Source organism: Oncorhynchus kisutch, linkage group LG20, assembly GCF_002021735.2.
Source record: "Oncorhynchus kisutch isolate 150728-3 linkage group LG20, Okis_V2, whole genome shotgun sequence".
In the NCBI taxonomy this organism is placed as follows: Eukaryota; Metazoa; Chordata; class Actinopteri; order Salmoniformes; family Salmonidae; genus Oncorhynchus; species Oncorhynchus kisutch.
Genome location: NC_034193.2, coordinates 48,328,480 through 48,351,866, shown reverse-complemented (window position 1 = coordinate 48,351,866; position 23,387 = coordinate 48,328,480). Strand labels below are relative to the sequence as shown.

Here is a 23,387-nt window from a genome sequence, read left to right as displayed (position 1 = left end):
TGTGTGTTCTAGATTTTAGACTTCTGAGTTATAGATTTTGCCATTAACAGCATTCAATGTCAATTCTACCAGAACACCTAAGAAGGTACAAAAGTTTGCATTTAAAACATGTCTACTCCCCCATGTATTTATTATTGTATTTATTTTTCCGGGGTAGGCTACACATGCAAATATCAGGGTGGTATCATTCTTTAACCATCCTTTGCAGAGCTGGCAGGTTAAATACACCACTACAGTATCACATAAGAGGGAATACAGACACGGAGAGCCAAGAGCTCCCTTTTAAGTAGGCTAAATATTTAATTGAATTTGGTTGATGGTGCAACATGGTAAAACATTTTTTTGTTTTGTAATTGTACTGAAATTGAATTAAAAAAACGTTTAACTGAATGAAGAAGCACTGAACTGGAGAGCTAGGAAGAAAAAACGAATTCCCAAGCGAGGAAATACGCGGGACGTGGTTTTTAGCATGATCTCTTTTGAATTGACCCTAGCTTACTCGATATTCTGCAATCAATTACAAGTATTTGAGGACGACGTCGTAACATTTTGGTAATGGCCACACCGTCGGTTGTTGATTACCATCATGAGAAGGAGGAGGATACGGCGAAGGTGCCGGATGAAGAGCTCCGGGCCCGCCTTTCCGACTGACGCTTCTCCCTCCCTGTACCATCGAAGCTCCCTCCGCTACTACTACCTTTCTGAACTGCCTTAACACAGTCAGCTGTGGAAGATCGTACCCGAAGTCAATACCAGCTACATTTGTTTTGTTTTTAAATAGTATTTGAGATGATCTTTAATGAAAAGCGCTATCTAAAATAAATGTACTATTTTTAAACAGAAATAGAGTTCCAGGTCACACTTTATTTGTTTAGTTCCAAATAAATGATTTACAGCCAGGCATACTTTCGACCAACGAGCTGTTGATAACTGCTTGCTATGGTTATGGTTCGCTTAGAATTCGTGTAAGGGTTACGTTTAGGGCTGGGGTTAGGATAAGGGCATGGCTTAGGGTTAGTAGATAGCGGTAGTTAGTTGACATGTTGACCGTTATTGAACATCTACAAACCATCTACTTGGGACTATCCAAATAATGTGTTACCGAAATCCATTCTAAACCCTGCATAATGGCATTCTGCAGATATGGGACATAAAGAATCCCATTTCTATGCGACCGGGAGGGTCACAATGCCGACGCTTCACATGGAACTCCAGAACCCAAGAGATATATGTCCAGAACTCTCAAGAAATCTTCAGTTCTTGATCGACAAAACAACGAGAGATAAAGCATTAGCGAGAGAGACAGCATTATGGCGAGCTTTTCATTCATTCTCCCTGAAGACGGACATTGTTCTTTTAAAGACAACGACGTTAACTCAGGTAAGAACAATTCAATTATTTCAGTCTTAAAACTCAAATATTAATTGATTTAATTCTTATGAAAAGGAAATATAATACAACATAGGAGAAGATGGCTGTATAGGCTTTTGTTGTCAGTTACCAAGAATGGTAACCATGCAAAATGAATATTTAAAGCTGTAAATTATGTTACATAATGTCCCAATTATCTCTCCATCCTCCCAAAGTGCGCACTTGTTCACTTCACTGAATTGAAGGAAAATGACTGGTATAATAAATATGGTTGAAAATCCCACTAGCCCATGCCACCACCAATCCAACGTTTTAAGATGTCTGGAAAGTAGTGAATGAGGACACACTTTAAGGAAATTGGAGATATTATTGGAAGGCACACATTATTTGCCATGAGTGAAAAGGAGAATATCCCTTCCTTAAAATGCAAAAAATCTATTTTGTTTACCCTGTGCTGTGTTGGTGTTTCTTTCAGGGTGGATCTCAATGGTGACCCAACTCAACACCCTTGAAGGTCCAGAGTCAGAGAGTCAGAACATCCGTCTGAGCTTTGCAAAGGTACTTGGCGACAAGTACCACTACGCGAATGCCATCGACAGCTCTCTGCTCTGGACTGTTGGGTACACCCCCTACATTCCCCCAGCTCTGAAAGGAAGAAGCTTCCCCTCTGTCAAGAGCTTCTTCCTGGATGAGTGGGAGCCACTGACACTCCTGCAGACTCCTCAGGTTCTGTCCACCATTGTTTCCACCGAGGAAGACAACCTGATCCAGTCTGCTGCAGGCCTAGTGTCTCTGGTTCTGTCCACCAGTGTTGCCATCGTGGAGAATTACCTGATTCAGTCTGCTGCAGGCCTAGTGTCTCAGGTTCTGTCCACCAGTGTTGCCATCGTGGAGAATGACCTGATCCAGTCTGCTGCAGGCCTAGTGTCTCAGGTTCTGTCCACCAGTGTTGCCATCGTGGAGAATGACCTGATCCAGTCTGCTGCAGGCCCAGTGTCTCAGGTTCTGTCTACCAGTGTTGCCATCGTGGAGAATGACCTGATCCAGTCTGCTGCAGGCCTAGTGTCTCAGGTTCTGTCCACCAGTGTTGCCATCGTGGAGAATGACCTGATCCAGTCTGCTGCAGGCCCAGTGTCTCAGGTTCTGTCTACTAGTGTTGCCATCGTGGAGAATGACCTGATCCAGTCTGCTGCAGGCCTAGTGTCTCAGGTTCTGTCTACCAGTGTTACCGTTGTGGAGAATGACCTGATCCAGTCTGCTGCAGGCCTAGTGTGTCTGGTTCTGTCCACCATTGTTACCATCGTGGAGAATGACCTGATCCAGTCTGCTGCAGTCCTAGTGTCTCAGGTTCTGTCCACCAGTGTTTCCATCGTGGAGAATGACCTGATCCAGTCTGCTGCAGGCCTAGTGTCTCAGGTTCTGTCCACCAGTGTTGCCATCGAGGAAGACAACCTGATCCAGTTTGCTGCAGGCCTAGTGTCTCTGGTTCTGTCCACCAGTGTTACCATCGTGGAGAATGACCTGATCCAGTCTGCTGCAGTCCTAGTGTCTCAGGTTCTGTCCACCAGTGTTTCCATCGTGGAGAATGACCTGATCCAGTCTGCTGCAGGCCTAGTGTCTCAGGTTCTGTCCACCAGTGTTGCCATCGAGGAAGACAACCTGATCCAGTCTGCTGCAGGCCTAGTGTCTCAGGTTCTGTCTACCAGTGTTGCCATCGTGGAAAATGACCTGATCCAGTCTGCTGCATTCCTAGTGTCTCAGGAGCTGTCTACCGGTGTTGTCATCGTGGAGAAAGACCTCATCCATTCTGCTGCAAACCTAATGTCTCAGGATAATGACTCTACACTGAGAGACTCCAACCAACCTGAGATCCACGTGGATGATGTCTCAACCAAGAGAAGTAGACTTACCATCACTATTTCTATGGTTTCAACCAAGAGTTGCCTTGTTGCTTTACATGAAGTTGATGCTAGTCCTACAAGCCTGGAGCAATCTGCAGAGAAAATGTCTACTTCTACTACTGATGTCAACGACATCTCAACTGCGGCTGCCAATAAGAAGAGGTGTGGATTATTCTCATTTGTCTGGAGAGCTCTCAGGGGGAAGAACAAGAAGCCTCTAAGTACTAACTCATATACTCTTAGTCTATTTTGTACTTAATATAATCATTTATCAACTATTTTGATACTGATATCCAGTGTTTATGGCTGTCTGTGAAATAGGTTTTCTAGATTTTCTACCTTTCGTTTTTTTCAGGCTAAATTGTCTTCCAAGAGGACGAAATCAACAAGGATGTGAGCAGCCTCACCTGCGACCACAACACTACACAGGGAGATCACTGATGCAGGCACCCATAATGGTGTTCCTATGTTTTATCCCACTTTGTCTTCATCCCCAAATCCTTTCCCCTACCCCACCCCACCCATCTTCAGTGAACCTTTTGTCATTGCATTTGATTGTGCTTTGTCTTCCATTGGGATCACTGTCATTGAAAAGGGAAGGGGTTTCGTAGTTCAACTACTTGTCAATAAATCACTGGTTAACTTCAAATTGAGACAACCGAGGCAAAGACGATGTTGCTAATGCGATCAGTTATATCCACATTTTCCTGGAGAATAACAGGCATTCTCGCTCAGGGCCTCAAGATGGAGTAGTAAGCACAATTATAATGGTTCCCCTCATAATGATGCTTTTATCAGCTGTTGGATATGGGGATATTCCCATATTAGGAATTCCTGTGGGAGATTTATACCGGTGAATAAGTATGATAATTGGACATGGATTTTCTATGGCTACTGAGTATTTCCATCATATGATTGTAGCCTAGGTTATGATTCTGTTATGATGAGGTTAACAATGCAGTTGTCTCCTTAGACATGACTGACTCATGGTATTGAAATCTATTACACCACATTGATGCATCATGAAATAACCCATGTGTGTAGGAGTTTAACCACAGGCTTAATGTAGCCAAGGTGTCCATGTAATGCAAGTGTGCTTTCTGTTTGTTCTTTGTGAGCTATTGCCAGATGAATATATATAACAGATGATATGACATGGCTATAGTTGATGTTTTCCCTCATTTTTCAAACCACCACCAACAAACACCAACCCTGTTCTCAATTAAATGCACTATTCCATTCTATTTCTGAAGCTACAAAATAGCCATCTCCATGATTTAGGTTACAGCAAGAGGCTAAAAATATCCAGTTCCGACTGGTAGTAGTCACGACCTAAATTATGACAGAATTCTGCACCACTGATAGTTGACGTCAATACAGTACAGTCACTTCCTCGGTGACGTAATCGAACGAACTCGGTCGGTAGCATTGCCATCTGGTGGATGGACTCCGACTCGAGACCCGTAACATTACGTCATTGGAAAGGAACCGATGCCAGTGTTTGGGTCTGGGTTTGAATACAAACGGATGAATAGCCGACCATTAGAACTGATACTCGACAGCAACAACTTGAGCCACAATTAATACGCATTTTGGCTACAGTAAAGTATTAAATAACTACTCAATATGCTTCAGGCGTTTTCTGGAGAGTTTTGGGGAATCTTGTGACTAAGAATGTTTCAAATTAATTGAGTGTGCTTCATTGGTAATGAGAAAATAGTTGCACAGTCAGCAAAACAGCGTAGGGGTTTTGACTTCGGTTCATTGACGTTTATGTAAATTGTATGTGCATTTTATGTTTATGTGCATTTTTTGTTTAATATATTTCAAAAGACAAGGGCTCGACAATGAAGTGAATGGTTAGATAGTAAAAACAAGCTAGCTGATTTAAAACGGTTGCAATTATGATACTTGTGAGTTGTGCGGAGATGTCTCTGTCCGTGGTGCTGAAATGTTTTTTCTTTATCGTGACTGAGAAACGCATTGCAGGATGTCCATTGTACTGATCCTTTTTGATTGACAATCAAATATGTCATTCGACTATACCGATACACACTGTATGTTCATCCAGCTATATGTTATGTTGAAAATGGTTTGAAATATAGCTGGTAAGAGTGATTGTCATTTGCATCTCTGACGCAACTTTCAGGAATCAAACTGAACGTCGTTAAGTCCAGGACGTTGAACTCTCAGACGGAACCCAGTTGACCCTTTCCTGTGGATCAGTATTTTACAGAAGCCTTAACGGTCAATTAATGTTGGAGCTATAACGACGGGAACGCGCACTATTTTTGGTTTATATTTGCAGGCAGGTGTGCGTTTGTGTGTGTGTGTGTGTGTGTGTGGTGCCAGCCAGGGTGGCGTGACTCCTGAAATAAGTGAGGTTGGAAAAAGTGTTGTTCTTGCATGAGGCGAGAGAGAGAAACCCATTCTCAAATTCGTAAAAGCGCGTGCACAACCATAAGGAAGGAAGATGCGAGCTCTAGGGGGCTGCATTCCCATTGACTGTTCCATCTCCCTGTCAGTGGCAGCAACATTAGCAGTGCCGAGGCAGCACTGAGAGAGAGAGAGCGAGGGGGAGAGAGAGAGAGGAAGGCAACACACAGACTCCGCCGCCTAACTTTACCACGGTCCAACATCACCGAGCCCGTGTCCGGTGGCGCGAGGGCATCACAGCTCAAAGCCAATCCATCCAGAGGGTCCCTCGGCTTGCTTGTCTCTTGGCGTGGAGATGGGCTTCCCGTAAAACCGGCGGTGGTGGAGGGGAGAGGCGGGCCGGCGGGGGTGGGGGGAAGAAGCGAGAGACTAGAGAGTGAGGAGGTGGAGAAAAAAAGCCGAGGAGGACGAGAAACAAAAGCACAACCGTGGGTGCCTGCAACAACCATGAGCAGCGGCGGCTTGCCCTATTCACCAGAGCTGCTGCTCTACCCGTGGACTATGTCGTGAGGTGTGGCTCGCAACGCTAAGCAGCAGGGATTCAGTCAGTCGAAACGACAGTAGCAAGCCAAGGAGGGGTGCTGCTGGTGGAAAAGATGTCGTCCGCCTCGGTGGGGCCCCAGGGCAGCCCTCGCCCACCCACCGCGCCGCCGACCGTCCCCGAACTGCCGGACCTCAGCCATCTCACCGAGGAGGAGAGGAAAATAATCATGGCCGTGATGGATCGGCAGAAGGAGGAAGAGGAGAAAGAGGAAGCCGTGTTAAAGTAAGGGCTACATTTCCTTTCCCTGAACGGTGTTCGGTGGAACCCCGAACGCACCACTCGCAAACGCAACACCCCCATTCACGAGCGAGGTGTCTGTGTCCAGAAGGCAGACGCACGAGCGGCCATCCGCCAACAATTAGTCCCAGTATGTTACCAATACGCCTGCCGTTTACCATTGTGGTCACATTTCACACCAGTTCAACCACCACAACTCGTTGCATCCCTATTGTTCCCTAATACTGGGCTGTAATTTCCGTATAGCCTACAGATGTTATAGCCCACGCTAACGGTGTTCCCTAATACTGGGCTGTAATTTCCGTATAGCCTACAGATGTTATAGCCCACGCTAACGGTGTTCCCTAATACTGGGCTGTAATTTCCGTATAGCCTACAGATGTTATAGCCCACGCTAACGGTGTTCCCTAATACTGGGCTGTAATTTCCTTATAGCCTACAGATGTTATAGCCCACGCTAACGGTGTTCCCTAATACTGGGCTGTAATTTCCTTATAGCCTACAGATGTTATAGCCCACGCTAACGGTGTTCCCTAATACTGGGCTGTAATTTCCGTATAGCCTACAGATGTTATAGCCCACGCTAACGGTGTTCCCTAATACTGGGCTGTAATTTCCGTATAGCCTACAGATGTTATAGCCCACGCTAACGGTGTTCCCTTGCTTGCCACTGTATGAATAATTCACACCAGGTTGGATATTGGGGTTCGTTTTGCGATTCGACTATTCATGAGTGGGGGAAAATCACAGTTTATAGGCCTGTCAATGCTTTAGCTTTCTCAAATCCATTGTAGGCTATGAGCTCTTCTCCAAAGCCCCCATAAGGAACGTCAGGTGTAGACTATATAATTGAAATTGTGGACATAGCCTACGAGGTGAATAGCTAATCAAGGTATCCTCTCCGTGACAGACGATGGTGATGGAGATGGACGGGGAAATCGGGTCAAACGATATACAGGTGTAGCCTCGCGCGGGTGGCCGAGGAGGGGAGACGGGGTGTACCAGTGGGGGAGCACTGGATGAATCATACCACAGGACTGCGTGCCCCCCTCCCTCCCTGAATCGTTCCTTATCTTCCTCCTCTCCCAAAGTATTTTTTTGTTTTGTTGCTTTGACACCGCCGCGTATACAACCTTACCGAAGCAGCTTGGTGGCTGGCAAGGCTTGGGAGCTGTCCTTAACAAAACGTCAACGGTGTGCCAGATATCGAACTGTTGCTGTTTATGTCACCTGTTGCTGTTTATGATACCGTCGTTGCCCAACAAGACGACGGTGACATTAAAACTCCAATGATGCTTCATTGCGAGCCTGGCACAAATCATTCGTATTTTATGCCCGACAATCGTGTTACACCGGTGTGGTGCCATTTTCCCCTACCCTCGGCGATGAGAGAGAGTGGGTGTGGTTGCACTGGTTGGAAATCTCACCATGTGATGTAAGGCCGGGCATTCGAGCTAAGCATGATAGGGGGAATTGAAGCTCGACCAGTTATAGCCAATATCTGGATTTAAAACGCCTCAAACCAGTATCAATTCAACTGATATCGAATTAATCAGTTATTTGGCCTATTGTATTCGGAAAAAGTGTATGCAGCGTGAAAGTACCGTGCGCCTCTCGTGTTCAGCTCTATTCCACCGTTGGCCTAAATATATATTCTGTGTTCCTTCTCCCGTGAACGGATGTATTGGTTATTCTTTGGTTTTCCCACCGATCGGTTCCCAACACAATGCAATGAGGTGAATGAACGTCGCATAAATAATTTTGCATAAGACCATCTTAACGAGATCGTGTGGTAATAGGGAACATCCATAGTGCACTACGTGACTCATGCTGTGCCACAAATATTCACTTTGCTCATCCTCACCGAAGGCTCAATTAAGTCGAATTTCCAACAGCAATACACTATGTAAGATATCTAGGCTATTCAAAGTGCTTTATGACATCCTTGTTTGCTGCAATTACATTGCACTGTTTCATTTCCTGGTTGAAGTCTGGGGGAGCCAGGGCTGGAGCTATCTCGTGCCTTGGGAGAGGAAGTGATGTATTTAATGTTCCATGAGGCTTGAGCCCTCCACAGCTTCTGTAAATAATGCCCTCATCATTTAGCCAATCATTTATATGATGATCCATGCACACCCTAAGGTCATGGCCAGTTGCTGGGCTGTTGCTGTGGCTCTGTGCGCACAGTTGCACACTATAACCTTTGATTATGAGAATCTGTCATGTGTTGGCGGCTCTCAAGTTAAGGCCTGTATGTAGTGGTTCAGTGCTTCCAAGAGAAATGGTATAGAATCACAATAGCCTTGTGTCCGGAATGTTTATGGCATGTGGGAGAATAGGGAATAGAGAGAGAGAGAGTGTGTGTGTGTGTGTGTGTGTGTGACAGAGAGAGAGAGAGAAAGACTGGGGCTGTATGTGAACTTTCCATGGATTCTGCAGGCATTCCCATTCTTCCTGTGCATCAAGGGCGCAAATTTAAATTATATATATTTTTTTTATCCAGCCGGATTAACACTCAAAACAGCCTACCAGACTGCTCGGAGGTATCCACATGGTCCTGAAGTACACCCTGTTTTGCATCACATTCCATTGATAAAACTTTCAGAATGTGGGGGGAGGGACATGTCCCCGTCCTCAGTGAAAGTTGCAACGTTGATGCAACCAGTGTGTGCCCAGTGGGCTGTTGCACATCATTGCTAAACTCATGTATTTCCATTGAGCATTTAACTTCTAATACAATCTAGTAGTATGGCATTGTGATCAGGGTCTTTTGAATAGACAGGGCAAGCATTAGGCCTATGTGTCCACGTTCTTGGCATGCAGCCATCCAACAAATGACTTTCCCCATTCACTTCAGCTCAGTGAACGTTTCCGATGAACAATGAACAATGTAGCACATGATTATTACACGTGCAATAGATGATATCAAGCTAGTCTGTCGTGACAATGATATAGCATGGCCACACAGGCCCTCCTGACTGTTCTGGGTGGTATTCAGTAGACACCAAGCGGAAGAAAACAGACTCGAACGGGGAGGGATTACCTGATCTTGCCCAATAAGAAATGATCATTTTTGTTTCCCGTTGCAAAACCTTTTGATACGGTGGGCACTAATGAATATGACCCAGGTGTTCTTATGGTACCTGGGAGCTAAGCAGCTGGTGATAAACTGATAGGTTCCTGTATCTCACCACCTCCGTCATCGGAGAGGCCAGTGTGTCCAGGTCTGTTGCCCAGCCCAGAGGCCTCATCCTGGACTAATGATGACCCCTTAGGTCAGCCTGTGGGAACAGAGCACCTGGAGCTTCTGCTCTTAATACTGGTGCTAATGCATCTGTACCGTGGGTGACTCATCTCTGTAGGTGTTGTTGCAGCAGATGCAGCAGGTGAAGAAAGATGACGTGGTCTATTGACATTCTCTATCCTGTCCTCTGTAAAAGATTTCAAAGATGGTGTGAAATGAGCAACTTCACACCATGTTGACGTGCAAGACCATTACTGTCCTCTGAATCAGGATGTTGCACACGTGGCTTAAGAGAGATGGTATTACTGGACACTATAGACATGGTTGAGAGTGTAGTAGGAGTGTAGTAGGAGTGCTGAGCACCATTCTAACACGCTAATAAGCAGGACTGAACTGAACACTGAACTGGCATGCTCAAAGAATTTACAGCATTTAGCATTTAGCAGATAGCTACCGCCCCAATGTGGTGAAACAACACCCGCTAACTAAACAGGAAATCGCCCCCTTAGAGCATTTGTGGTTACCGTATAGTAAATATAGAAACCCCTTTCAAATATTGATGAGCTAACAGAGGTTGTAGAGTTTCTTAGAGGGGTGCATGAAGCAGAGGGAGAGAGAGGAAGAGCCCTCATCATCAAAGATGGCGGAAGAGAGGAAGCCTAGAGTATAGTGGATGGAAGGATTTGGAGGGTTTAGGATTAGAGGGATACCTAGGAGAGCGCAAGTGTACACACACACACACACACACACACACACACACACACACACACACACACACACACACACACACACACACACACACACACACACACACACACACACACACACACACACACACACACACACACACACACACACACACAGTGCCAATCTCTGCTTCACAGGGCTCCAGAGGGCCCCCAGAGCACAGAGTGCATCAGAAGGCCATGCAGGCACCACATCACCAGCCAGCCATAGGTCACTGTTAGATAGGTATACAAGGGCAAGACGTGTAGCTGAGGTTAGTATGGAGGTTGTAGGGAGGAGATGGGAATGGAGGTCTGGAAGATCCAGTTATTTCCCCCTCTGTGTTGAGGCTACAATGACGTGAAGGCTGTTGTATAGGAGACAGTCACTTGCAAATACGCATAAATACACATTCACATACATGTACAAGTCTCTCAAACATTCACATGCTCTGTGTACACCGTCCCAACCACCTAACACACAAGCACACTATGTATGTATCCACAGCTGCGTCAGCTGCAGAGCTGGGAGGGCTGTGATGTTATTATTGATTGACAGACAGGGTTGGTGGTTGATGTTGACGTGGAGCGGGTGTCAGAGCTGGTGGTGCTACACCGGGGGCTGCTGGGGGTTAGCTATGTCCTCTCTGGGAATATTTTGGCTTTTGTCAGCTTCTGACTGACACACACCCACACACACACACACACACACACACACACACACACACACACACACACACACACACACACACACACACACACACACACACACACACACAGCTAGTGCTTCTATGGGACTGAGACACCTGGTGTGTTTGTTCCAGACTGCGTACTCAGCTACTATACTAACATACATGCTGTGACACATCCTGTGACTGTCCCTGATGTAATGATATCAAATGCTTAGATTCATCTGTGCATTTTATTATGAGTAGTAATGCTTATGATTTGTTATCGAGATACTGTATGTTCTGTAACCCCCCCTATGGTAATTACCTGGGCTCTGAGTTCCCTCGTCAAGTCACGCAGTTGTAACTATTTGTCCATGTGTGGGATCAGCACCAGCTGAAAGGGTTGCCATGCCAACTCCCATTCCCTTCTGCCTTCTCATCTCCCCCTCTTTCTCTCTGTCCGACCTCACTTTCCCCGCTGCTGTGTCTCAGTGTCCCTGGCTGGTTACTCCTGCCACCTTCTACCCCCAAAATAACCTCTTTTCGCCCACCTCCCTCCTATCCCTCCTCCCCCTCTTCCCATCCTCCTGCTGTGTCTCAGTGTCCCTGGCTGGTTACTCCTGCCACCTTCTACCCCCAAAATAACCCCTTTTCACCCACCTCCCTCCTATCCCTCCTCCCCCTCTTCCCATCCTCCTGCTGTGTCTCAATGTCCCCAGGTTTCTGTCTGGTTACTCTCCTCTTCCCAGCAATTAGCGTTGTTCTGCCGTGGAGCTTCCTCTGCAGGCTGGAGGGAGGTAACTGACCATAGCCACACACACGCACGCACGCACGCACACACACACACACACACACACACACACACACACACACACACACACACACACACACACACACACACACACACACACACACACACACACACACACACACACACACACACACACACACACACACACAGAGAGAGAGGGGGGAGGAGAGGGGAAAGAGAGAGAGAGAGAGAATGAATGGGGGAGAGAGAGCGGGAGGGGAGGAGAGGGGAAAGAGAGAGAGAGAGAGAATGAATGGGGGAGAGAGAGCGGGAGGGGAGGAGAGGGGAAAGAGAGGGGTAAAGATGGCGTGGTGGGAAGGTGGAGAGAGACAGAGGGATAAGGAGGAGGAGAGGGAGAAAGAGAGAGGGGAAATGGAGAGAATGAGCGTGGAGATTCCTCTGTGTGGTTTAATTCTCACGACTGGAGGGAATGGTGAGGAGGGAGGATGTGCCCTTGGTGATGAACTCTGAACTCTTCCTGACCTATGTAGGTCTCCTGTTTCTGCCTTTAACATTTCTTCTGGCACAAGAACTTTGAGTTATAGCGACAGTATCCTATTTAATATTATTTTATGTTGTTGGCACCCGTGACAGCTGGTTGGTGAATTGGGGATTTTTCCATTAAACATGGGGTCACACATTAATTGGGTAGAACAACTGCCTTACCTCTTCAGGGATACATGTCCAGGAAGGCATGTGAACGCAGGTTCTAAACACTTATATGGTCAGACACTTTACACCGTCACAACACGTCCCCAAATCGTTCCCATGAGGGAAAATAAATACCCTCTGTTTCTAGACATGAAAGTATTTTTTCTTAATCCGAGAGCTGAAGGTTTCAAGGTTTCCGGGAGAAAAATGTTAATGCTGAATTATGGAACAGCTCTGGAAATAGCGCACACTTGGAAGCGGCCTCCTGAAATATTTAAATATACAGTTTGCTTGCTCTGGCTATGCTGTTGATGTCCCACATCTCTAACCTGTTTCAGTTTCCCCTCCGTTGTTGAATTTCTCCTAATTAGAAGTGTATATTTATTGGGCATGGCTTTGTTTATGTCTCTGTGTGTGTGTGTGTGTGTGTGTGTGTGTGTGTGTGTGTACTTGCATGCGTCAGTCAGTGGTTGTGTGTGTGTGTATGTGTGTGTGTGTAACTTGTCAATGCCTTAACGCTTATTATGAGAAGATCAAAAATACCTTGATGTGGTGTTCTGTCTACCTGATGCATTTCTGAGCTGTTTGAAAAGGGCCCCAGTCGTCTTCATAGAAACTTCCATTCTTGAAGACTAGGGCCCTGTTCAAATAGTCAGCAACTTTTATTATACACACCAGCATCTGGTTTGCAGCAAAAAACAGTGCTTCTACCTGCTAACACACACACACACACACACACACACACACACACACACACACACACACACACACACACACACACACACACACACACACACACACACACACACACACACACACACACACACACACACACACACACACACACACACACACACACAAACACACTATGGTTGATGTGTCTGTATTTAGTGGATGTTGGCTCTTACACAATCTTTTCTTTTAATTAGAATAACTCAGAGGCACTTGGGTGTAACTGAAACACCTGGAGGAACGATCATGTGTGGAAGGAGAACAGTATGTGTGTGTGTGTGTGAGTGAGAGAGAGAGTTGCGTATGTGAGTTGTGTCAATGTGTGTATATGTGTGTGTGTGTGTGTGTGTGTGTGTGTGTGTGAGAGTTGTGTCAATGTGTGTGTGTGTGTGTGTGAGTGAGAGTTGTGTCAGTGTGTGTGTGTGTGTGTGTGTGCACGGCTGTCTTCTCAGTGGGGTGTAATTTCTCTATGCGGCATGCAGCTCAGGTGGAACTCGGCTGCATGTCAAGGAAAAGCTGCCCATTCTGTTCATTTTGTCTTGCAACATTTAGTTTCCACAGCAAGTTTGGTGGAGCAATTTTGGCACTGTCAGGGTCATAATCACTGTGGTGTGTGTGTGTGTGTGTATCAGGATCATAGTATTTATTTGTGTACTCTGTGTACATTATTAGGGTCATTAGTAGTTCAGTGTGTGTGCCCTCTATCTCAGGTGGGAAAAAGCCTCCTGCCTTTGTCTGTGTGGTAACACCTGGGCTCCACACCTGGGCATCCTGGTTAATAATTTTCTGTTCCTCGTACTCAGCTCCTCCTGATATTTGAGTATATATGTGCTGTTGAGATACAATTTATTAGGTACACCCGTCGAGGACCTCTCCATTTGTCTCCAGAACTGCCTGAATTCTCCGGGGCATGGAAACGTTCAATTGGTATCAAGTGCTCAATTGGTATCAAGGGACCTAACGCGTGCCAGGGAAACATTCCCAACACCATTACACCACCGGTCTGTACCGTTGACACCAGGCAGGATGGGGCCATGGACTCATGCTACTTACGGCAAATCCTGACTCTGCCATCAGCATTACACAAGAGAAACCGGGATTTGTTGTACCAGACAATGTTTTTCCACTCCTCAATAGTCAAGTGTTGGAGATCGCGTGTCAGCTGGTGCTGCTTCTTCTTCTTGTCTCGTGTCAAAGGTTGCATGTTCGAATCCAGCACTAGAAAATTGTCCCCAACTTTTACCTTACCCATTCCGAGTTAATGCCTGACTTTAAGATTTGTAAGGTTATGCCTAAATTTAACCCTAGCCTTAAAAATTAAAGGGGAACGTCACCCTGGGGGAATCTAGGCTTGTTTTCATCATGTCTGAGGCATTTCTAGGTCAGTGTGATGTGTTTCACATATAATTGCCCAGGAGGAAGGCAGGTCAGGGCTTCGTGCGCTGAATGATACACCCTATGATGGCTTCAAGTGTGTTGATGATGGGGGGTGAGATCTAAAAAGTAATGTAGTCCCGCTTTGTGGCATTTCCCAACGGCTCTATGTTATACTGATCTCACTATACGTTTCTGTAGGTGTAGATATTGTTGTCCTTGTTCGAAAGAGCCATTGGACATCTTTCAGTGATGTTCCTGTTGGCCGATTCATTACTAAATATACAAGCAGACAACAACATTTCAGTCTCTGAAAAACGACAACTTGTGTTGGGTGGTACTTCATGCTCTGGCCCCAATCCTCCACAAAGGATTTTTGAAAAGGACGCGGACTGTAACAACAATCCGTTGGGCAAAACTGATTCAAGTGATTCCTCTCATCAACAGGAATTCGACGATGGAGCATCTGTTAGCTTCATGGTGACATTCAACCATACATTCAACTAGAATATAGCAAAGAGGATTCAAAACAAAAACATTTAGCTAACATTAGAAGCTTAGCTCCCATGTGGCACAGCGGTCTAAGGCACTGCATCTCAGTGCGAGAGGTTTCACTACACACCCTGGTTCGATTCCAGGGTGTATCATAACCGGCTGTGATTGGGAGTCCCATAGGGCGGCGCACAATTGGCCCAGCGTCGTCCGGTTTAGGTTTTGGCCGGGGTAGGCCGTCATTATAAATAAGAATCAATCACACAAATAGTCAACCTCACAAATAGTCATGACACCAGATAGGATTCCAAACAGATGTAAATAACCATTATTGCATATCCAGCAAGCTAGCTGGCTACGTTTACTAGCCGTCAGTGAGGAGAAACAATAATACAAAAATGTACTGTTGTAAATCTCTAAAACCGAAGGTTTTACCATAAAAATATTTGCCTAAGCTTCCTCGATAGACATGGCTGAAGGTAGATACTGTCTGCCTATCGAGGCTCATTTGTACGGTCTGGTCACTGTGAAAGGTTTGAGTGTTATGCCATATTTCTTTCTATTAGGCTAGATATTGTTGTAAATGTAATATCTGTGCCTGTGCACAGTTTAGTTGTGCATCTGTGCATTAGTTTGCATGTTCAACTAGCTTACCCTAATGGTGATGTTATGCTGGCATGGTTGTTCAAACTGTACAATGGAGTATAATTTGAGGTAGTTTTTTTGTCTTACAGACAATATCGTGTGGTGCCTGGGCTTCTTCCTGTTGTGGATTCTAGATACAGAAACATAATTCCTTTGCCTGCATGTTTCAATGTAGCAGATCTGTATCCCGTGTATTGTATCCCTCTTGAGGGATTAGACATTATGCTGGATTTCAAGCAGATGACTCATGAGGAGCTGAATGGCAGTTTGATCATGACAACACTCCTCCCACGGCTTTACAAGTATTCCCAGAACTTACTGTATGTTTCTTTGGAATGGCAATCCCAGTGGGTGCTCTGGTCATAGGGTGCACCGGGGAACAGTGGGTTAACTGCCTTGTTCAGGGGCAGAACGACAGATTTTTCTTACCTTGTCAGCTCAGGAATTCAATCCAGCAACCTTTCGGTTACCAGCCCAACGCTCTAACCACTAGGCTACCTGGCGCCCATAACTACCAGGACCAGTGCACACACCACTCACAGCATGAAACTACCCATTACCACCAGCACCAGCACACACACCGTTCACAGCATGAAGCCAAACCACAAAACATAAATAAATAATAACAATAATCCCATCTTCACCCCTGATTGGAAGACCTCAAACGTTTACCCTGTAAATTTCTGTATATACTTACTTCAACACTCATCAATTCCACCCTTCAGACAGACACAGATCAACCCCAATAAATCACAGATCGTTCCCAATAAATCATCATTCAACCATTTCCTCTCGCAATTCTCCCATGGTGACTCACTAGGGACATATAACATTCTTGTTGAATACCCAGATCTCTTGAGTTAGCATTAAATAGTGTACACTCCCCTGTATTTTTGAATTGGACAAATAAACAAATATTCTTTGGATATCTGAATGTCTTCTGTGAATCCATAAGGGCAGACAATTTTCAAAGATTGATAAAAAAAACATATTTATTTAATGGTGGTTCTACATCAGGGCTCTCCTAACCTGTTCCTGGTGAGACACTGTCCTGTAGGTTTTCACTCCAACTCTAATCTAGCACACCTGATTCTAATAATTAGCTGGTTGATAAACCGAACCAGGTTCGTTACAACTGGGGTGGGAGCGTAAAACCTATAGGAGGATAGATCTCCAGGAGCAGGGTTGGAGTTAAAACCTATAGGAGGATAGATCTCCAGGAGCAGGGTTGGAGTTAAAACCTACAGGAGGGTAGATATCCAGGAACAGGGTTGGCATTAAAACCTACAGGAGGATAGATCTCCAGTAACAGGTTTGGAGTTAAAACCTACAGGAGGGTAGATCGCCAGGAACAGGGTTGGCGTTAAAACCTAGAGGAGGATAGATCTCCAGGAACAGGGTTGGCGTTAAAACCTACAGGAGGGTAGATCTCCAGGAACAGGGTTGGAGTTAAAACCTACAGGAGGATAGATCTCCAGGAACAGGGTTGGCGACCCCTGTTCTACATGGTCTTATGCTTTGCCACACTGGCTGTGTTTACACAGGCAGCCCAATTCAGACCTTATTTCCACTCATTGGCTTCGGTACACTGGCAATTGTGTTCAGCATTGGGAGCTGGGGAAGCTGAGACTCTTTGTGTTTATGGTGACGGGCCTGTTCTGTCTATGGTGAATGGCCAGCTGGATTAGACTCTGCCGAAAGTGGTGTAGGGCCTCTTAACCACTAACTGTTTGGTCCTCTTGCAGAAAATTTGCTGGTACTGCATTTTATACTCTTTGTGGATGGAACGTAGGGCAACACGCCTTTGTTGGTAAAGGTATCAACCGAATGGGACCGGCTAGGGTCTTGTTTAGGGATAATGAGGGGACACTGGGAGCTGCTTTGAAGAGGAAAGATAAGTCAACAAAGTAAATGGGCTGGGGGGGGTTTAAAAAAGGTGTGAAAAGTCTCAGGAAGGCAGTTCTTACGCGATATAAATGGTTGTGTATGGGAGATTGAGGAGAAATGGCACCTCAATCGCTCTCATACATAACAATACATTTACTGTCTAAGCACAACCTAAAACCCCTTCCTCATGTCAAAGTACTGTCTGTAAACCTCTCCCAGCCCATTGACAATGACAGATCATTCTTGTCAATAGTATCCATTTGCAGGGGAATTTTGTAGACATGTCTTTGTATTGTCTTTTGAGAATCAGCAGAAAATAATGAGGTGATTGTGTCAATGTCCCTTGCTGGTTTCTGTCCCACAATCTTGTTGTGCTCCATAAGTGGGTCTGCTCCCTCATGTGTGTGTACACACAATGCCCCCGCTTTGGGGTATTTTTCAGCAGGGCACTGTGGAATGACTCCAGATAACCTGAGTTTTACAAAAAGAAAAGGTAAAAAGCGGGGTAGACTAAATTGATGACATGGTCTGGAAGGTACTCTGTGGTCCTCAGGCTACCTCTAACCACCTGTAACACCGTAGCACAAACTCAAACCATACAAACACTACCCAATTCATGTTTATAACATGCGTACTGTAAATTGAGCTATCTTAGCTGTCAGCTTGTAAATATTTTGGCCAACTTACCTTAACCTTGTGCAGAGCTAGGGGTTGGAAGCGCATGTTGGTGGAATCAGATTCTGTACCACCTACAACAAAATACTAAATTTAACCACGCCACTCATTGTATTGATCTCTATTAGACTGGATAGCTAAGCATACCTAACATGGATTTTTCAATGTTGTCAGCTTGCTGTTAGTTAACTAGCATCACTAAATTGGCAGCAAGATTACTAGCCAGCTGAGACGGGCTGAGAACAAACTAACCAACCATAGAGGATTTATATACTTTCGTCGTTACTACCAACACACAAACAGAGAGTGAGTTAGCTAAATCGATAATTCTATTTTTAGTAACGGAGTGTTTTCCAGACAAGGGTTGAATAGATGACTACCAAATTGAAATACCAAATAAGAGTAACATTAGCTCACAGCAGCTAACGTCAGTTAAAGTTAGAAACCACAAACAAACATGTTTCTTTGCTGAATGAAGCTACCAGTCTACCAGTGACTACCATGACATAAGTTAAATTGATTGACAGTGTCTATACCCAAAATATAGCTATATGATTTATCTGATAGCTTTCAGAGTTCAATACGGGCCTGTAACTTTAGCTAGCTAGCTAGCTAATTTACCCAGCTAGTCCAGATAGGCTAGCAAGATAGCTAACGTTAGGTTACCTCTAGTTGAGAATCTTCCGTTTTGTTGTGAAGGAAATCGGTGGTATCGCATCACTTCTCAACTGTCGTCTAAATGGATTACCCATCAGTTCAGACTGAAAATCCCTCTGATAATCTTTGGTCACCGCATAATTTTTGACAGCTGCATAATCAGGGTAAATCCCTGGTAGGTAGAATGGTGAAAGGTTCCACATTTTGTTGCTTGTTTGTAATTAGCACAACCAGGCACACCACACGGGCGTGATGACAAACAATAGTGAAAAACAAACGTTTAAAAAAGACATGTCCTCGAGTAGTTCTGAGATTACTGTGTGTTTGTCGTTCCAAGTAAACAACACCGTTATTCAAGTTTGTGGGCACGCATCCTCTACCTAGCGTGCGGTATCAGCATTCGCTAGGAACGCCGGACTTTGTGGTTCACTATGAGCAGGCGAATACACAGGGAGTTGAAACTTCCCGATTCTACCAGTGAAATGAATATGTGCGAGTTCTAGCTTGTGCCGTTCTGCATACCAATGTTGTACTGCACCGGTATTTGCCTGTTTGTGGTCGCCTGTTAGCTTGCACAATTTTTGCCATTGTCCTTCGACCTCTGATCAATGAGCTGTTTTCACCCACAGGACTGCCGCTGACTGGATGTTTTTGTTTGTCGCACCATTCTCTGTAAAAACTAGACACAGTCGTGCGTGAAAAGCCCAGGAGGCCGGCCATTTCTGAGATACTGCAATCGGCGCACCTGGCGCCGACGATCATACCACGCTCAAAGTTGCTTAGGTCACTTGTTTTGCCCAATCGAACAATCGAACAGTAACTGAATGCCTTGATGCCTGTCTGCCTGCTTTATATATATAGACCACGTGACTCACTGTCTGTATGAACAAACCATTTTCGGGAACATACCTAATAAACAGGTCACTGAGTATAGCTAGATAATGACTCCTGGTCGGTGGTTGGTAGTTTAGCCAAACCCCACCCCTTATCTTAATAATCTCTGTCACTTCCAGTACAGTGGACCTTGTTGACATAAGCAGTGTGTGTGCTCTAGAGATAATGCAGCGATAATGGACCATTTTCAGTAGATGATCAGCATTGATATGAAGACAATTCCAAATGACCTTTACATTCCCATTTTTCATCTCAGACTCCTCTCCTCTGTCTCCAGAGTGGAAGGGAGGAGAGACAGGAAGAGAGCAAGGAGAGAGAGGAGAGGTAAGAGAGGGAGCAGAGTGTATATAGCAAGGAGAGGAAGAATAGAGGAGAGAGAGGAGAGGGAAGAGCGGAGCAGAGGGTATATAGCAAGGAGAGGAAGAACAGAGGAGAGGGAGGAGAGAGAATAGAGGGAAGAGGATGGAGGAGAAGGAGAGGGAGGAGAGGGAAGTGAAGTATGAGAGGTAGGACAGAGAATAGAGGGAGGAGAGGTATGGGCATGGAGCAGATGGTGAAATATGGAGAGAGCCCTCTTCATTTATTTAACACACTGACGAGAACACAACATTATGGAGAGAGGGAGGGAGAGAGACAGTGAGAGAGAGCGAATAGGATGGGTGGGAGGAGTGTGTGAGATTGAATGAAGAGGGAGAGGAGGAGTTGGAGATGGAGAGATGGGGGAGATGGAAAGATGGGGTGAAAGAGGGACACAGAGAGAGGAAGAGAGGATGTGACAGAGAAAGAGACAGAGGCAGGGGGATAAAGGTGAGAGTCATAGGGATAGAGACAGAGGCAAGGGGATAAAGGTGAGAGTCATAGGGATAGAGACAGAGTAAGAGGGAGAGAGAGAGAAAGAGAGAAAGATTACAGAGAGATGAGAGAGAAAGACAGAAACAATGAGAGTGAGAGAAAGTTAAAGACTGATTAAGGTAGAAGTCGGAGGGATAGAGAGAGAGAAAGGGAGAGAGAGAGAGAGAGAGCGAGAGAGAGAGAGAGAGAGAGAGAGAGAGAGAGAAAGAGAGAGAGAGAGAGAGAGAGGCAAAGAGAGAGAGAGAGAGAGAGAGAGAGAGAGAGAGAGAGAGAGAAAGAGAGAGAGAGAGAGAGAGCTGGTGAGCAGCCTGTTTAGTGCTCCCAGAACTCAACAGCATGAACGTTTAATGAGCAGGCATTCCGCTTGGGCTGTCCACAATTTGTGTGTGTGTGTGTTGGTTTCTGTGTGGGTGTGGTTGTGTGTGTGGATGTTTCCACATGTATTCCAACAGCATTTATTAACACATGTGTTCATTCAAAATGAGGGGTATTCTGACTATGCATTATGTACACTGAGTGTACAAAACATTAAGGACACCTGCTCTTTCCATGCCATAGACTGACCTGGGGAATCCAGGTGAAAGCTACGATCCCGTATTGAGGTCACCTGTTAAATCCACTTCAATCAGTGTAGAGGAAGGGGAGGAGACAGGTTAAAGAAGGATGTTTAAGCTTTGAGACAACTGAGTCATGGATTGCGTGTGTGTGCCATTCAGAGGGTGAATGGGCAAGACAAGAGATTTAAGAGCCTTTGAATGGGGTATGGTAGTAGGTGCCAGGTGCACCAGTTTCAAATCAAATCAAATTTTATTTGTCACATACACATGGTTAGCAGATGTTAATGCGAGTGTAGCAAAATACTTGTGCTTCTAGTTCCGACAATGCAGTAATAACCAACGAGTAATCTAACCTAACAATTCCACAACTACTACCTTATACACACAAGTGTAAAGGGATAAAGAATATGTACATATAGATATATGAATGAGTGATGGTACAGAACGGCATAGGCAAGATGCTGTGGCATAGTGGCATAAAAAGTGGCATAAAAGTGGCAGAGTTTAAAGTGGCTAGTGATACATGTATTACATAAAGATGGCAAGATGCAGTATATGGAAATAGAGTACAGTATATACAGTGCCTTGCGAAAGTATTCGGCCCCCTTGAACTTGGCGACCTTTTGCCACATTTCAGGCTTCAAACATAAAGATATAAAACTGTAAGAATCAAAACTGTAAGAATCAACAACAAGTGGGACACAATCATGAAGTGGAACGACATTTATTGGATATTTCAAACTTTTTTAACAAATCAAAAACTGAAAAATTGGGCGTGCAAAATTATTCAGCCCCCTTAAGTTAATACTTTGTAGCGCCACCTTTTGCTGTGATTACAGCTGTAAGTCGCTTGGGGTATGTCTCTATCAGTTTTGCACATCGAGAGACTGACATTTTTTCCCATTCCTCCTTGCAAAACAGCTCGAGCTCAGTGAGGTTGGATGGAGAGCATTTGTGAACAGCAGTTTTCAGTTCTTTCCACAGATTCTCAATTGGATTCAGGTCTGGACTTTGACTTGGCCATTCTACCTGGATATGTTTATTTTTGAACCATTCCATTGTAGATTTTGCTTTATGTTTTGGATCATTGTCTTGTTGGAAGACAAATCTCCGTCCCAGTCTCAGGTCTTTTGCAGACTCCATCAGGTTTTCTTCCAGAATGGTCCTGTATTTGGCTCCATCCATCTTCCCATCAATTTTAACCATCTTCCCTGTCCCTGCTGAAGAAAAGCAGGCCCAAACCATGATGCTGCCACCACCATGTTTGACAGTGGGGATGGTGGTTTCAGGGTGATGAGCTGTGTTGCTTTTACGCCAAACATAACGTTTTGCATTGTTGCCAAAAAGTTCAATTTGGGTTTCATCTGACAAGAGCACCTTCTTCCACATGTTTGGTGTGTCTCCCAGGTGGCTTGTGGCAAACTTTAAACAACACTTTTTATGGATATCTTTAAGAAATGGCTTTCTTCTTGCCACTCTTCCATAAAGGCCAGATTTGTGCAATATACGACTGATTGTTGTCCTATGGACAGAGTCTCCCACCTCAGCTGTAGATCTCTGCAGTTCATCCAGAGTGATCATGGGCCTCTTGGCTGCATCTCTGATCAGTCTTCTCCTTGTATGAGCTGAAAGTTTAGAGGGACGGCCAGGTCTTGGTAGATTTGCAGTGGTCTGATACTCCTTCCATTTCAATATTATCGCTTGCACAGTGCTCCTTGGGATGTTTAAAGCTTGGGAAATCTTTTTGTATCCAAATCCGGCTTTAAACTTCTTCACAACAGTATCTCGGACCTGCCTGGTGTGTTCCTTGTTCTTCATGATGCTCTCTGCGCTTTTAACGGACCTCTGAGACTATCACAGTGCAGGTGCATTTATACGGAGACTTGATTACACACAGGTGGATTGTATTTATCATCATTAGTCATTTAGGTCAACATTGGATCATTCAGAGATCCTCACTGAACTTCTGGAGAGAGTTTGCTGCACTGAAAGTAAAGGGGCTGAATAATTTTGCACGCCCAATTTTTCAGT

The 23,387-nt window shown here is 45.1% G+C and overlaps 2 protein-coding genes across 22 annotated transcripts in view; both read left to right on the top strand.

Moving 5' to 3' along the window:
• The first annotated feature begins 202 nt into the window (after positions 1-202).
• Positions 203-4,533, top strand: LOC116355395 (topoisomerase I damage affected protein 7). Its single transcript, XM_031798947.1, has 3 exons — positions 203-1,380; positions 1,847-3,493; positions 3,628-4,533. Exons 1-3 carry the CDS (start codon positions 1,311-1,313, stop codon positions 3,630-3,632), a joined length of 1,722 nt encoding a protein of 573 aa, XP_031654807.1. The 5' UTR covers positions 203-1,310; the 3' UTR covers positions 3,633-4,533.
• A 157-nt stretch (positions 4,534-4,690) lies between these two features.
• The window catches only part of LOC109877968 (regulating synaptic membrane exocytosis protein 1-like), an 89,496-nt gene continuing 70,799 nt past the window's right edge, over positions 4,691-23,387 (top strand). For 4 of the 21 annotated variants that reach the window (XM_031798919.1, XM_031798920.1, XM_031798922.1 and 1 more), the window contains exon 1: positions 5,158-6,474. In XM_031798919.1, coding sequence (XP_031654779.1) covers positions 6,305-6,474 — 170 coding nt within the window. In that variant the 5' untranslated portion in view covers positions 5,158-6,304. Of the gene's footprint in view, positions 6,475-23,387 lie in introns of all 21 variants that reach the window. The other 17 variants (XM_031798921.1, XM_031798924.1, XM_031798927.1 and 14 more) reach the window with 9 other exon arrangements.

Bases quoted from the DNA above. Each gene is read 5' to 3' on its own strand.
- LOC116355395 (XM_031798947.1), top strand. From the start codon at position 1,311: ATGGCGAGCTTTTCATTCATTCTCCCTGAAGACGGACATTGTTCTTTT. The intron at 1,381-1,846 runs GTAAGAACAATT...TGTTTCTTTCAG, and splicing joins AGACAACGACGTTAACTCAG to GGTGGATCTCAATGGTGACC.